The 13,512-nt window shown below is 37.0% G+C and overlaps 1 protein-coding gene across 1 annotated transcript; it reads left to right on the top strand.

The window, feature by feature from the left end:
- The first annotated feature begins 512 nt into the window (after positions 1 to 512).
- LOC100249358 (homeobox protein LUMINIDEPENDENS) lies at positions 513 to 13,038 on the top strand. The gene is made up of 13 exons (XM_010653752.3): positions 513 to 882; positions 1,223 to 1,250; positions 1,799 to 1,929; positions 2,116 to 2,465; positions 2,555 to 2,648; positions 2,738 to 2,831; positions 3,705 to 3,834; positions 3,934 to 3,985; positions 4,076 to 4,119; positions 4,212 to 4,300; positions 7,789 to 8,220; positions 10,520 to 11,112; positions 11,770 to 13,038. Exons 1-13 carry the CDS (start codon positions 709 to 711, stop codon positions 12,793 to 12,795), a joined length of 3,237 nt encoding a protein of 1,078 aa, XP_010652054.1. The 5' UTR covers positions 513 to 708; the 3' UTR covers positions 12,796 to 13,038.
- Positions 13,039 to 13,512: the final 474 nt, after the last annotated feature.

The raw sequence follows: 13,512 nt of genomic DNA, 5'->3' as shown, positions 1-13,512 counted from the left end.
ATATGTGGAATATATTTGAAGTAGTATATAAAAATAATTTTTAAATTTTAAATATCAATTTTAATTTAATTTAATTTTTTATATTTTTGTATACTTTTATTTTTTATTTTTTTCTCATACTTTAATTTTTTTGGAAACCAAATATAACCTTGGTTTTGTTTTTTTGGAAAACAAATTTTGAAAACAAAGTTTTTAAAAAATATAAAATAATTATAATTTATATTTCCGAGTATTCTTCACAATAAATTAATTAGTATGTTTTTTTTCTTTTCTTTTTATACGACATTTTTCATGATCAAAATATAATTATAAATTAATTATAATTTATATCTATTATGCGAACTTAAATAATAAATTACAATTAAATAATTATTTAAAAATATTTAAAACCCACTCATTATATTACCTAAGACTCTAAACCCATGGGCCGGCCGCCCACTGTAAAGCGGTCCAAACCGGGTCTACGTGCGGGTCACGAAAGAGTATAAATATTGAACGTGCGAGTTCTCACGTGGGATCTCATCCAACCCCCTCGAGCCTCCTCGCCCCAATTCTCTGTAGAGTTTGGAAACCCTAACCCTAAATTAACCCCTTAATTTGAACCGGAGAATAATGTCGATAGATCTTGTTTTGGGTTGTTAATAATCCAGTTTGGGTTCAAATGCATGAATCGTGCCAAATTGAGAAGCAAAAACTGGAGCTTTGTCAATGGAGGTGTTGAAAGAGAATATTTCGGAAATCGACATTGGCACCTCTACGGCGTCATTTAAGAAGTTCGTGGATTCGCAGAACGAGCTTTTCAACAGTCAGGTCGACCAGCTCGGCAGCATCGTTCTCAAGCAATGCGAACTCACCGGTGTCAATCCTCTGTCTCAAGAAATGGTGCGTTACTGGATACACATTCTTGTTCCGTTAGGTTGACGAGAAAGGAAGTAATAGAAAAGAATGAGTTTTTTTGATCTCATTTTTGTTAAAATTAAAAATTATTGTTGGTTTCCGATAAAGAGACTGAAAGGGAAGTTAAACTTTTGAAATCTTAGGGTTTTATCAGTCTGGACTGAGACATTAAACCCACATTCACAGGATTCAACACAATTAATTGGAGCGGCATTTTTAATTTTTAGAAATTATGAATCCATATTTTTGGATATATTTGTAAACCTTACGCGAATTGTTTTTAATATACAGCCACTTCCACTAATTTTTTTTTTCATATGTGCAGGCAGCTGGTGCTTTGTCAATAAAAATTGGTAAGTTTCTGGTAATGAAATTATGTTTGAAGATGATGCTTAAGTGGGTTTGATTCCATTAGTTCTCAGTTCCTAAAAATTGAATGCTATTTATTCATTCCGGACCTATGGTTTCGTGACTTTAGATTGTGTATAAAATTGTACGAGCTAATTCAATTTCCACTGGACATCTAAAGACAACATTAATTTATTTTCTTATTAATCCTTGATCTTTTATTCTCATAATTAATCTATCTGTACCTATACAGGTGGGTATATGTTGGTTTAGATGTATGCATATATAATCAAACCCTAGACCATCAATTTGTGGGGATACCAAACTTATCTAGCCAACTCTCAAGATTCAAGTGGTGTTGTCTAATTTATTCAGCCAACTGTAATACAAGTCAAGTTCTCCAAACATGTCATAGATATTGTTAATATTCTATCCTCTGTGAATATTTTTTCCCCCCATTTTCTAAAATCAGACAAATTATGAGAACCAGGGTTGAATTGTAAGTTTTGAATTTTGTTGCGGTCACCTTATAATTGTGTTCTTCACATTTCAGGAAAAAGACCAAGGGATTTGTTAAACCCTAAGGCTGTAAAGTATATGCAAGCAGTTTTCTCCATTAAAGATGCAATTAGCAAGAAGGAATCACGTGAAATCAGTGCTCTTTTTGGTGTTACAGTCACACAGGTTTATTTTACTCCTACTTATTGTCTTTACTATCTTTCTTGGTAAAAAGTGGGAAAGGCAGTGCTCTCTCTTGTGTGGATGGAATTTGGTATCCCCATGATAGAGTTACTTTGTGAACTAGGAATTTCAAGAGTCTATCTTTGTAAGCTAGTGACTGATTAAATTTTGGTGTTCTATTTATTTAAGGTTCGGGAATTTTTTGCTGGTCAACGCTCAAGGGTCAGGAAGGTTGTCCGGTTGTCCAGGGAAAAATCTGTTAGGTCTGATGTATGCAAAGAACTCCAGGATGGGGTCCTAATACCCTCTGATCCCATGATACCTATTGATCAGGCTCCCCTAAACTCCATAGGCCCTAGCAGTGCTGAAGAAGTACCTTCTTGCTCAACACAGGCTGAAGCTTTACATGGGTTAGATGACTCAGAGAGGTATTTCCTGGAGAATATCTTTACTTTGATGCGGAAAGAAGAAACATTTTCTGGGCAAGTGGAACTGATGGAGTGGATTTTGCAGATGCAAAACTCTTCTGTATTAAATTGGTACTCATTTTATCACTGTCATGAGCATGGGATTATGTAATATCACGGGGCCTCTTCCCTGACACAACTACTCTCTTATATGCTTGCAGGTTTTTAAGTAAAGGTGGAATGATGATTTTAGCAACATGGTTGAGTCAAGCCGCTAACGAAGAGCAAACTAGCGTTCTTCTTGTCATACTTAAGGCATATAGTTATTTTGCAATGTTGATTAACTGCATGCTTTACCTTATAAACTTGCACTGGATTTTGATGGTTGATTAGTCATTGTGCAGGTTCTTTGTCACCTACCACTACATAAAGCTCTCCCAGTACATATGTCAGCCATACTGCATAGTGTTAATAGACTTCGTTTTTACAGGACATCAGGTGTGTTTTTGCTGCAGATACTTATCATCTTCTGTGTTTCCTGTGCCTCTCTTCTATATGGTTGAATCATTGAACACAAGATTACTTGAGGGTCCACTTTTCTTGATTCTTTTGAGTATCGTTTATTTATTACCTGATTGGAGATTTTGGCATTTTGGTCATATGCAAAGCTGTAAGTAAAAAAATAATGCTTGGTATACGGTATGGAGAACCTTTGTAAAGATGATGACATAGTGATGCGTGAACTCTATTTTTGATACCGATGAATGTACTTCATTGTTGAACTGATGAGACATCGAGGATGATGGTATGCTGTTTGCTGGCACTGTGGCTCTGGTCATTGAAACTAGAGCATGGGTAAACAAGGGATTAGAATACGGGGAGATGCTTTGGAATTTAAGGGCCTTGTTTGTGAATGAAAACAATGAATGTGTTTAAAATGTTAATGCTCATGTTTTAAGAAAATAATAACCTATTTTTAGGATTTTTTTTTTTTTTTAACCAGCTTGTTATGGATCATTTTTTCTATATGATCTTTACTTTACTTTTTGAAGATAGAAACAAAGTCTCATTTTTTTTTTTTTGCTATCAAATGTATTCTCCTCAATATTTGAGGGTACACTAGAGAAGTGAGGAAGAAAAATATTCACACACATGTTTACATTGGTTTACTTGAGATAACTTTGGTTGGAAAAAGGTAGATTTATGAAAGCATGGTTTAAGGATATTTGTATCATTTTTTATTTCTTTCATAATTGCTGCTTGTTTGGTGAATTGTGGGGGTTTTCATGAAAACTAAAAGATCTTTTTGCTTTAGCTGCTTTTATGCCTCCGGGATATTTTTGAAACTTATTTATCTGATTTGAAAATCAGACATATCAAACAGGGCAAGGGTTCTGCTATCAAGATGGAGCAAAATGCTTGCCAGAATCCAACCTATCAAGACATCTAATAGTGCAAAATTGAGCAGTGATGCACAAAGAGAGATAATCATGAAGCAGAGGCAGGCTTATATCTTTATCTCCTCTACCTGCAATTTTTTTTTTCCTCTCTCTTTCTTCCTGTTAATAAGTTTCTCATTATTTCACCTAATCATCTGCAGTATTGGTGAAATTATGGGTGATGAGTCATGGAAGTCCGAAATTAATATTCCTGTAAGTGTCTCAGAAAATCAATGATTCATGTTGGAAGCATGTATATATGTCAGTGCTGTGTTTCTTAATCTTCTCTCTTCTGCTGTACAGGGACAGGCTCTTGCTCCCTTTTGTGAAAATTCAGAAACTGTCAGGTGTGTATGTTTTTTTGTCAGTCAATATTCAGTTTAATTGGAAATCTTTCTATTGCTGTTATGGAGATAGTAAGTATCATTTTCTTTTCCAGGAAATTGGAGCCTCTGCAGGCACTGAAATTACTCCCATCATCTGCAGAAGATACAAATAGGAAAAGCATTCGAGGTGTATCTTCATCCCGTATCCTTCAAAATATATACATATATAAATGCATACATTTTTGAAAACAAGGAAATTATAGCTTACAAGCCTTATAATAAAAAGAGGTGGCAAATTTTACTTGAGTTGTTACCACTCATTGAAACCTTATTAGATGAACTGAACAAAAATATCATCCCAATAAGATGCAATTTATGGCTAATAAGAGGTCGAGAGCATGAAAATCTAGAGGAAACCACTGTGACAAGATACAAGTTAGTTTCTGCCATTAACAGATCCATGACCAGTAGAAAAAAATAAAAAGACAAAAAATTAGGGAAGTTATGTGCTAGTTTTCCTCTACCTGTTTGAAGATTTAGACTTATGGGTAGGGACCTTAGATAAAACTGTAACTAAAACATGCTGCTCTTCTGTAGTCTAGACTAGCCGTCTAGTGGCTACAAACTGTCTCAGGACTTCTTGGTTCTGAAATTCACAAGGAGATTTTTTGTTCCTTATGAATAAAGCATCTTTCTTTTTTTTTTGGTAGAAAAGAGTGTGATGGGGAAAACTGATATTGGAGTGATAAGATTCCAATTCCTTGTAGGAGGTTGAAAAGTAATGTTTGTTCTTGCCAACTAAAAAGTTTCTTCAAATGCAAGGTAATTGATTATGATGATTATGTAATGACCTTGCTATCAGCGTTATGAAATGTCATATAGAGGATGTTGCCGTCAGAAGTCTCAAGTTGAATCATTTGGACCCTAATCCTTTGAAACAGTTATTTATCCTTAATTTCATTGGAAAGATTCAGCATTAACTCTATTAGTAGTCTATAATGTTTTTGATTGTTACCTTTCATGTACTGTTACTGTCGTCAGATTCTCCCTGGTTACTTTGTACAAACTGATTATTTTGAATGTTGAGTATTGCAGTGGCTGTTTTCTTGCTCCTTTTTGTTGGTATTTTTCTAATTCATTCCTTGCCCACATCTAAGAAATCTCAAGGGTGAATGTGGAAAAATAGTTGCTAGTATGTTTCCTTGTATAGGAAAGGTGTGGATGGAACAAAGCTTTAAAGAGGCATTGCGTTACTTATATGCGGTTGTTATCTATATCTAAGGGAAAAAATGCGCTATTTAGTTTTATTCTGAACATTGCTGCTCCACTACCCAGAATATGTTACTTTAAGAATATGCTAACCAGTTTTGAGCAAATAAATGAAGAGACACTCCTTTGGCAAATCCATTACAAACAAAAGTGATGGACAATGCTATTGCTGGATGTGGTGTTTACAAGTGGTCATGATATTATTTTTCTAATTCAAAAATGCTGTGTTTTATCCTGGAATGTTGACCAATAAACACCTTCCATCCTGAGGGAAGTTGGTGCCTCGAAATCTAATGGTCGGAGTGTATGTGTATGTTGGCATTGTGGAGGATGAGAAAAGAACAAGCTTGAGCATCCCAAATAACCATGTTTGGAACTAACTCAAGCCCAGAAAGTTCTCTTCTCCTTGTTTTATCATTCTAACCACAAAGGATTGAATCAAAAGAAGATGAGAATATATGATACTCTAATTATCCTGATATGGACTGAAGGAGGCAAATATCATGAGAAATAATTAACAGTTTCTTGTCAAGTATAATTTCTAATATTAAGATAATTTTTAAGTAAAGGAATTAGTTGGCGAAACAAAGACATGTCAGTTTGTTGACATCTTCTTATTCTTTATTTTGATAGACCAGTTTGTTTACATCTATGTCCATGACTTGAATGAATGGAATTCCACTATGGCTGTTCTTGAAGGGAAGTCAAGTTTTGCTTTTGTCGGCTTGTCACATGTCATGACCTCATGCTTTTTATGAGGTTTTGTTCATGTTAGCTCTTCAATTTTGGGGGACTGCTTTTGAAGTCCTCATCACATTAGCAATTGACCAAATCAGTAGAAATTTGTATAAGTAAATGAGAAAGTAAGCTCCTGGACAATCGATTATATTCAAGAGGTCCCCAACTTTGAATCTGTTAAAGAAGTTAATGATTACATATAATTCTAAGAGAGCAGTTAAGGCAAATGTTATTTGTAGTAGCATTTTGATTCTAGAAAGAAGATGAATATGAGGATAAGCAACTTACAAGGTTCCCCTGCTTTTGTTCAAAGCTTTATCATTCAGATTCCCACCACATCTTTCAAAATTTCGTTTTGTTATACAACCTAACTGTGCATCATTGCCAATGAATTCATATGGAGCTTGATTTGGACTTCTCTCTAGTGGTTGTCTTAAACCTATTGTGTGATTTTTGAACTAATTCAAAATCATGATGTGTTAAAGGCTGTTGAATTTTAATAAAAATGTCCTAATGCATATAAAAAAAGATATATAAAAGAAGTAAAAATGTTCTAACTATTTTAAGTTCACTTTTGATCACAATGTTGTGATCTCCATCGTGGTTGACATGGGAAATGATTGAGAATGCTTTGAACTTGAGCAAGTTTTTTTATTCTTTTTAAAAAATCAAGATATTATTAAAAACTTTCGTGAGAGAATCAACGTAGGCTAAGTAATGCACATGACTTAGAAGTTGGAATGCACAACATAGGCAACACTTAAGAAAGAAAGTTTTGTATTGCAAAAAAAATGCTTTACAAGGCTAGAAGCTCTCAACTTGTTTGGTGCCTTGGCCAAATGAGGCCACCTCCTATATATAGGCACCTGTAGAACTATTTGGAATCCACAAAGGTTTCACTCTATCCTAGAATTCTATATACAAAGGCTATATACATCATATGTAAAAGAGTACTCTGGAATTCTCTAGAATGCCCCACACTCTTCCTCTGCCTTCCATTCTTATGTAGAGATGTGTGGACATCTCTAAGCTCCTCTAGAAGCTTCTGCACTTTTTCACTAGTAGTTAAACGTAGATTGCTTCAGGGGGTTCTAGAAGCTTCCAAAAGCTTCCTACTCCCTATATAAGCTTAAGGGAGGGTCATTTGGAGCAAGTTGTGACATCTAGGTCATAATTCTGATTACTAGGGGTAATTAGGCAATTTTCAATGAAAGTTCTAAGTCCTACAGCTGACTACTAGGATAATTCAGCAAATTTGGTAATATTTTTTTTACCTTTTTTTTCCCTTTTTCCAAGTTTTTGATTGGCAACAATTTTTTTTTCTTCCTTGCCAGGATTCAAACCTGGGATCTCCTACATCCCTATCCCAATTCTTTACCAGGTCTGAAGGGTGAAATTTGGAAATGTTATTTCCAGTGGAATTGAAAGGTCCCTTATGAAACATAGCATTTTTTTAATTTATTTTAAATTTGATGCTTAAGAATACATGTGAAAATTTTAAATTCCTAGTTCTCTAAGATTCCCAGTTCCAACTGGACTTGTATATCTCTTAGAAATTCTGCAGTTTCACTCTGCTCTTATGTCTAGATAGTTTAATAGATTTCTGAATGATGCATATGCAACTCTTCATTCTCTGTTATGTGTATGGAAGAATTTGGAATTCATTGCCTTAGCTAGCTACAGAAACCAGAGAACGCAGAAAGGTTCAGCTAGTAGAACAGCCAGGCCAAAAAACAGCAGGCAGGATCCTGCAGCCTGGAAGAGCAGTCCCTGTGAGTCATGGCCGCCCCATGTCAGCTGATGATATACAGAAAGCAAAAATGCGTGCGCAATTCATGCAGAGCAAATATGGAAAAATAGGTTCATCTTCTAAGGACAAGCATGAAGCAAATAGTGAAGGCCCTAGTAGCAAATCTTCCTCTTCACAAACAAGTACTTTACTTTCAGTGTCCAAAGCTCATGGTCGGCCTAAAATTGAGGAAAACAAGAAACCTGTGACACTTCCTCCCAGAGCTTCTAATAAAGTGGAAGCCTCGCCACAGCCAAAGTTGGAGCTAATGGAAACTTTATTTGAGAAGTGCAAGAAGGTTCAGATCCCATGGCAGGCACCACCAGGTACATTTGTTTTTAGTGCTTGTTGATTGGTTTCCTTGCTGTTTTTGAACACATTTCAGTGTAGAAAAATGATAGAAATTAAAATACCATTTTAAGAAACTTTTTGAAATTTAATGAAAAAGAGGGAAAACCTTTGCATACTTGGCAACATATACATGGAGGCAGATTCAATTGCTTCCCAGAAAACTGAGAAGCTGAAATTTCTTTTCTTTTCCTTTCTTGTCCTTTTCCCATTATTTTGGTGAATAGTATTGAAATGACTCATTGAACTCCTTTTCTCCTGGAAAGAGTTAGCAATGGTTCAGTTACAAATTATTTTTTCACACGACAATTGTCCAGAACAATTAATAACATACAAATGTGTCTTTTGGCTTTTTTTGGAATCGGGATACTATGATTGCTTGGGCCACGATACCAGGATTTCTGAAACCCTTTTTATCATAATAATTAGCAAACTATCAGATCTAAAGACTTTTCAGACTGCATTCTATAATTGGGCCCCATGGTAATGTGGTAGATAGTATCTCATTTCATCAGATCAAGCCAATACTCTAAAATAAGGAATTTTCAGATTATAAGATCATATACTTCTCGGAGTTTCATGCAAAAGATATCATATTATTGAATGTGGTTCTTAAACTTTCAGCATTCTTCCATTGGAATTCTACATGAATATTTATCCATACCCTGCAGTTGAGGTAGGGATTGTGATGCTCCTGAACCATGTAATATTCACCAAGCGATCTGTTCTCAGAATTCTGGTGATATGGGTCAAAGCTACATCAAAGGGTTGCCTTGGCTGAAATAGAATCCTTGGCAGTTTTTAAAGAATGCCCATTAACTTGGAGGCACAAAAAAAAAAAAAAAAAAAGAAAAAAAGAAAAGAAAAAAGAAAGAAAGAAAGGAGTTAAAGAGGGTGTTTTTATGCCACGAGAATCATTCCATTTTGTCTTTTAAAATCATGTAGAAGTGAGTGATGGTCTTTAAAAATAGAGTTTGATATCTAACCATTAGGAGATTGATGTGGAGAAAGTTGAGAATTTCTTCTCTTTATGCTGGAGGGGAGCAGATGGAACGCTGGCATTGTGGCTACTATAATATTGTAATATTTTTGGGGAATTTCTTACAAATTCCACTGCTCATAAAACTTTGCAAAGCCTATTGTCTCATTAAATTTATGAAGTTTTTCACATCTGATAAAGTTGTAGAGTTTTATGAGATGGAAAAGTCTCATAATTTGGATAGACGTTGGTGAAACTTGTGACAAGTGAAAGATGTCAAAGTTTTGTGGTCTTATAATTTGGATAGACGTTTGTGGTCTTATAATTTGGATAGACGTTGGTGAAACTTGCGAGAAGTGAAAGACGTCAAAGTTTTATAGTCTTATAATTTGGATAGACTTTAAAGTCTTATAATTTAGATGGACATTGGTGAAACTTGCTGAGAAGTAAAGACTTCAAAGTTTTAAAGTTTTATGGAATGCTGAAATGCAAGAGTTCTGTGGTTTTGTGGGAGTTCAGAACTGTATTGTCTTAGAGATCTTAGCATTCTAGACTTCTGTTAGATGTCAAATTTCAAGAATGATTTGATCAGATGGATATAGCCTTATAGATTGGAAATCTTCTATCAGAGAAAAAGAAAATTGGATAAAGAAAATACGCGAAAGTAAAGGGACTTATTTTTTTTATTTTTTTAAATTTTGTATATTTGAATATGGATTGGACCTCTCTCTATATATTTATTTATTGTTTTTTAAATGAAAATTTCTTTTTTAAATAAAAAATTTGTGACTGAATTCAGGATGACCAACTCAAAAGACTTCTATTGAATATTTTCATTCACAACGTGGCACACGGGCATCAGATTACTGCCCACTATGTCCGGAGTGTTGATTGTTTTTGGGCTTTTTTGAAAATTATTATTTGTTATTTCTTGTGTATTATTGTTATTTTGATAAATGAGAGGACCCAACCTTGTTGGTTTCAATTTAAAAAATTACCAAATTTACCAACTGGGCTCTGTATATTGTGATGGAGATATTAGCCCTCGGAATCCTACTATGGGGGAAAGTAGGAGGAAGGCATATCCAAATTGTTTTTTCAGTTGTGAATAACTGTAATAAACTAACCATCCAGAACCCAGGAACATGTATATATGTGAAAGCAAAAAGCTCTATCTGTCTTTACTTTGCTGTTTCTTTCCCTCTCCTGATTTCTTGTGGCAGTTCTTTTTGTTGTGGATGAAGTTACTTGATGTTGTCTGCAATTTGAGCCTTTTCCTACCCTTGTCGTTTCTGCAGAAATAAGATTCAATCCTGCCTGGAGGGTGGGCACGGGAGAAAGTAGTAAGGAGGTGGAAGTTCAGAAAAACAGAATCCGCCGGGAGAAGGAAACTGTGTATGAGGCCCTCCAAGATATTCCACCCAATCCCAAGGAGCCCTGGGACCTTGAGATGGATTATGATGACTCCTTGACTCCTGTAATCCCAATTGAGCAGCCCCCTGATGCTGATTCTGCTGCTGAGTCACCGATTCCCCCCGAGCCTGTGGTTGGCCCGGGTGAGACTGAAAAAATTGCAGTTGCTGTTGTTGCTCCAGAGCCCAGCTCTTCATCACATGCTGGCAACGCAAGTAGCAGTAATATTAGTTCTGCAGCTCTACCAGACTTTGAGTTGCTAAGTGTGCTGCTCAAGAACCCTGAACTAGTATTTGCCTTGATGAATGGCCAAGCTGGTAGCCTATCAAGTGAGGATACAGTGAGGCTGTTGGACATGATCAAGGCAAATGGGGTTGGCTCCCTGGGTACTTTGAATGGGTTGGGTAGAAAGGCGGAGGAGAAGGTTGAGGTTTCCCTTCCATCGCCCACTCCATCAAGCAATCCTGTACCTGTACCGGTGCGTGACTTAATGCTCACACTGCAACACTTGTCAGATATTATATACAATTCTCTTTTTTCTTGGAATCAAATTCTCATTCTCCATCCTTTTCAAAATTTTCGTGTGAAAATCGACTGAAGTGGTAAAGCCTGAAAATCTTGGCCCATCATGGAACTGTTTAACAAGTCTTTTGGTCTCTTCTTCATGAGTTGTTGGTAACCACCACTGTGATTTTGGAAATGGGAAATGTCTGCCATTGAAGAACTTGGAATGGTGAAGGTTCCATGATGGGTTTAGACTGTGGGTCCCACTTTTTTCTTCTCCATGCCCAAAACCCACCACTAACTTGCAGAGAAAAATATGGGTTTCAGTAAATTCCGGTCACTGGGATTTTTCGAGGCTTTTGTTAATTTCCGGTCACTGGAATTGTGTTAAAGCTTGAATGGCGTATACGCGGTGCCATTGAAACAGTTATCAAGACTGATGCTGATCACTGACCATCTTTGCTTTCATTTTTAATTACCTTTCAATCATCTCATTGGAAAATATAAATGGTGGTGAAGGACGAGGGGATGATGAATAACCGAATTTGAAAATTTTAATTTTTTTTTTATGTTAATATGGATCAATAATAATTATTTATTAATGAAAATTTTCTTGGGGTTTTGTTTACAGAGTGGATGGAGACCAGAATTTGCCAAGAACCCTTTTTCGCGGCAAGGTTTAACGGTGAACAGCAGAGATATGTATGCATCTTCACCAGGAGTTGATTTCACCGGACCTGCACGACAAGTTTCAATGGCCAACATCGATATCACCGGGCCTCCACCCCAAAGGCAGCTTCCCGCCACCAACTTGGTTCTGCCGCCCCAAACTCCGGCTGTCATCCCACCGCCTCAACAACCAGCAAATTTCCCACCATTGTCCCAACAGCCGCCTCCCTCGGCAATGCTGCCATCATTTTCACTCCCTCAAACAACTTCTGTCTTACCTGAAAAGCGACTGCCTTCAACAGTCCCCTCTCTACACCAGAACCCTCCTCCCAACTCTTCGGTTTTGCAGTCAACCACCCCGGAAATAGTCCTCAACATGAACAATTTCCCTGCTGGTGGCATTCCCTTGCCACGCCTATTGGCAGCCGCAGCACCTTCAGTGAGAGTTGAAACCTTAAGCAACCATAAACCCGGATCTGTTGTAATGAATGCACCGGAGAGAGGGCCGATTTCATACTCAGTGCCACAAATGCTGCCAAGGCCAACACGGCCGTTAACACAGCAACAGCCATCATCCATGTTACCACCCGAGCCTCCGCATCCTCTACACCATACTATGCCAATGGGAAATCTAGGCCCTGTGCCGGATTCCTGGAGAGGTAGACAGGGTTTGGCTTCGAATCCTCTTAATCAAAACAATTATAATTTACCGGTTGGAGGAGCTTTGCAGCATCCCCCGCTGACAGCTCCTTCCCGAGAACGAAATGAATATGTGTTTGAGGATGATTTTGAAACATGGAGTCCTGAGGGCAGTCCTAGCAGGACTCCAGAGTACATGTTGGGTGGCCACAACCCTTTGGAGCCCAGAATGAGTTCCGGGCGGAACTATGGGCCTGAGCGACTGAGACACCAGCACCGGAACTCGTCTGGGTACCGGGACCATAATAATAAGTATGGAAACAGGAGGTGGCGCGACCGGAGGCGGTGAGGCCTATGTAGATGTGTTTTGGGAACTGGGTCTCAAAGGTTAGGGCTGTATCCAGAATACAGAGAAATGGAGTTGGAAAGTTGATGAAACTTTGCCTCAAGCCTTTGAATGGGAGAGCATTTAAGAGTAGCTGATTATGCCCTTTTTTTTCCTTAAACTACAATTGCAACTGTGAGGATATTCAATACCTTCTTTGGAGATTTCATTTGGTAAAAGCATTTAAAACTTGCAAAAATTTTCTTATATCTTTCTCTTGATGGGAAAATTTGGGCTTTGGGCTTCATTGGAAAGTTGGTCCCAGATGGCTTTAAATGGAACACTGATAAATATAGAAGTAAAGAATATGAATTGGACCTCACATTCTTGGTTGCTTGACCTCTGAGTATACCAAATGAATTCAAAGACTTAATGGGGGTTGGACATATACCCTGGACTTGTCTGTTGGACTTAAGGCCCTAATGGGATCTTGGGTCCATTGACACATCTTCTGGTTCTGAGTTGCTTGGGAGCTGGCCCAAGAGCAGATACCCACTCAATTATGAAGTGGACATTCAATTATTTTTGGGAATATATCAATGTTTTATTCCATTTCTGAGACCTTTTACTTTATTCTCAATTGATCTCGAATCCTTAGTGAAGTAAAAAGAGTGACAGCTGTGGATCACAAAATATCGAATTTGTGTCCATGAAATTTTTTTCAATTAAGAAAAAACCGCT

Source organism: Vitis vinifera, chromosome 7, assembly GCF_030704535.1.
Source record: "Vitis vinifera cultivar Pinot Noir 40024 chromosome 7, ASM3070453v1".
Lineage (NCBI taxonomy): Eukaryota > Viridiplantae > Streptophyta > Magnoliopsida > Vitales > Vitaceae > Vitis > Vitis vinifera.
The sequence above is the reverse complement of the archived record's forward strand: the minus strand, read 5'-3'. Positions and strand labels throughout refer to the sequence as shown.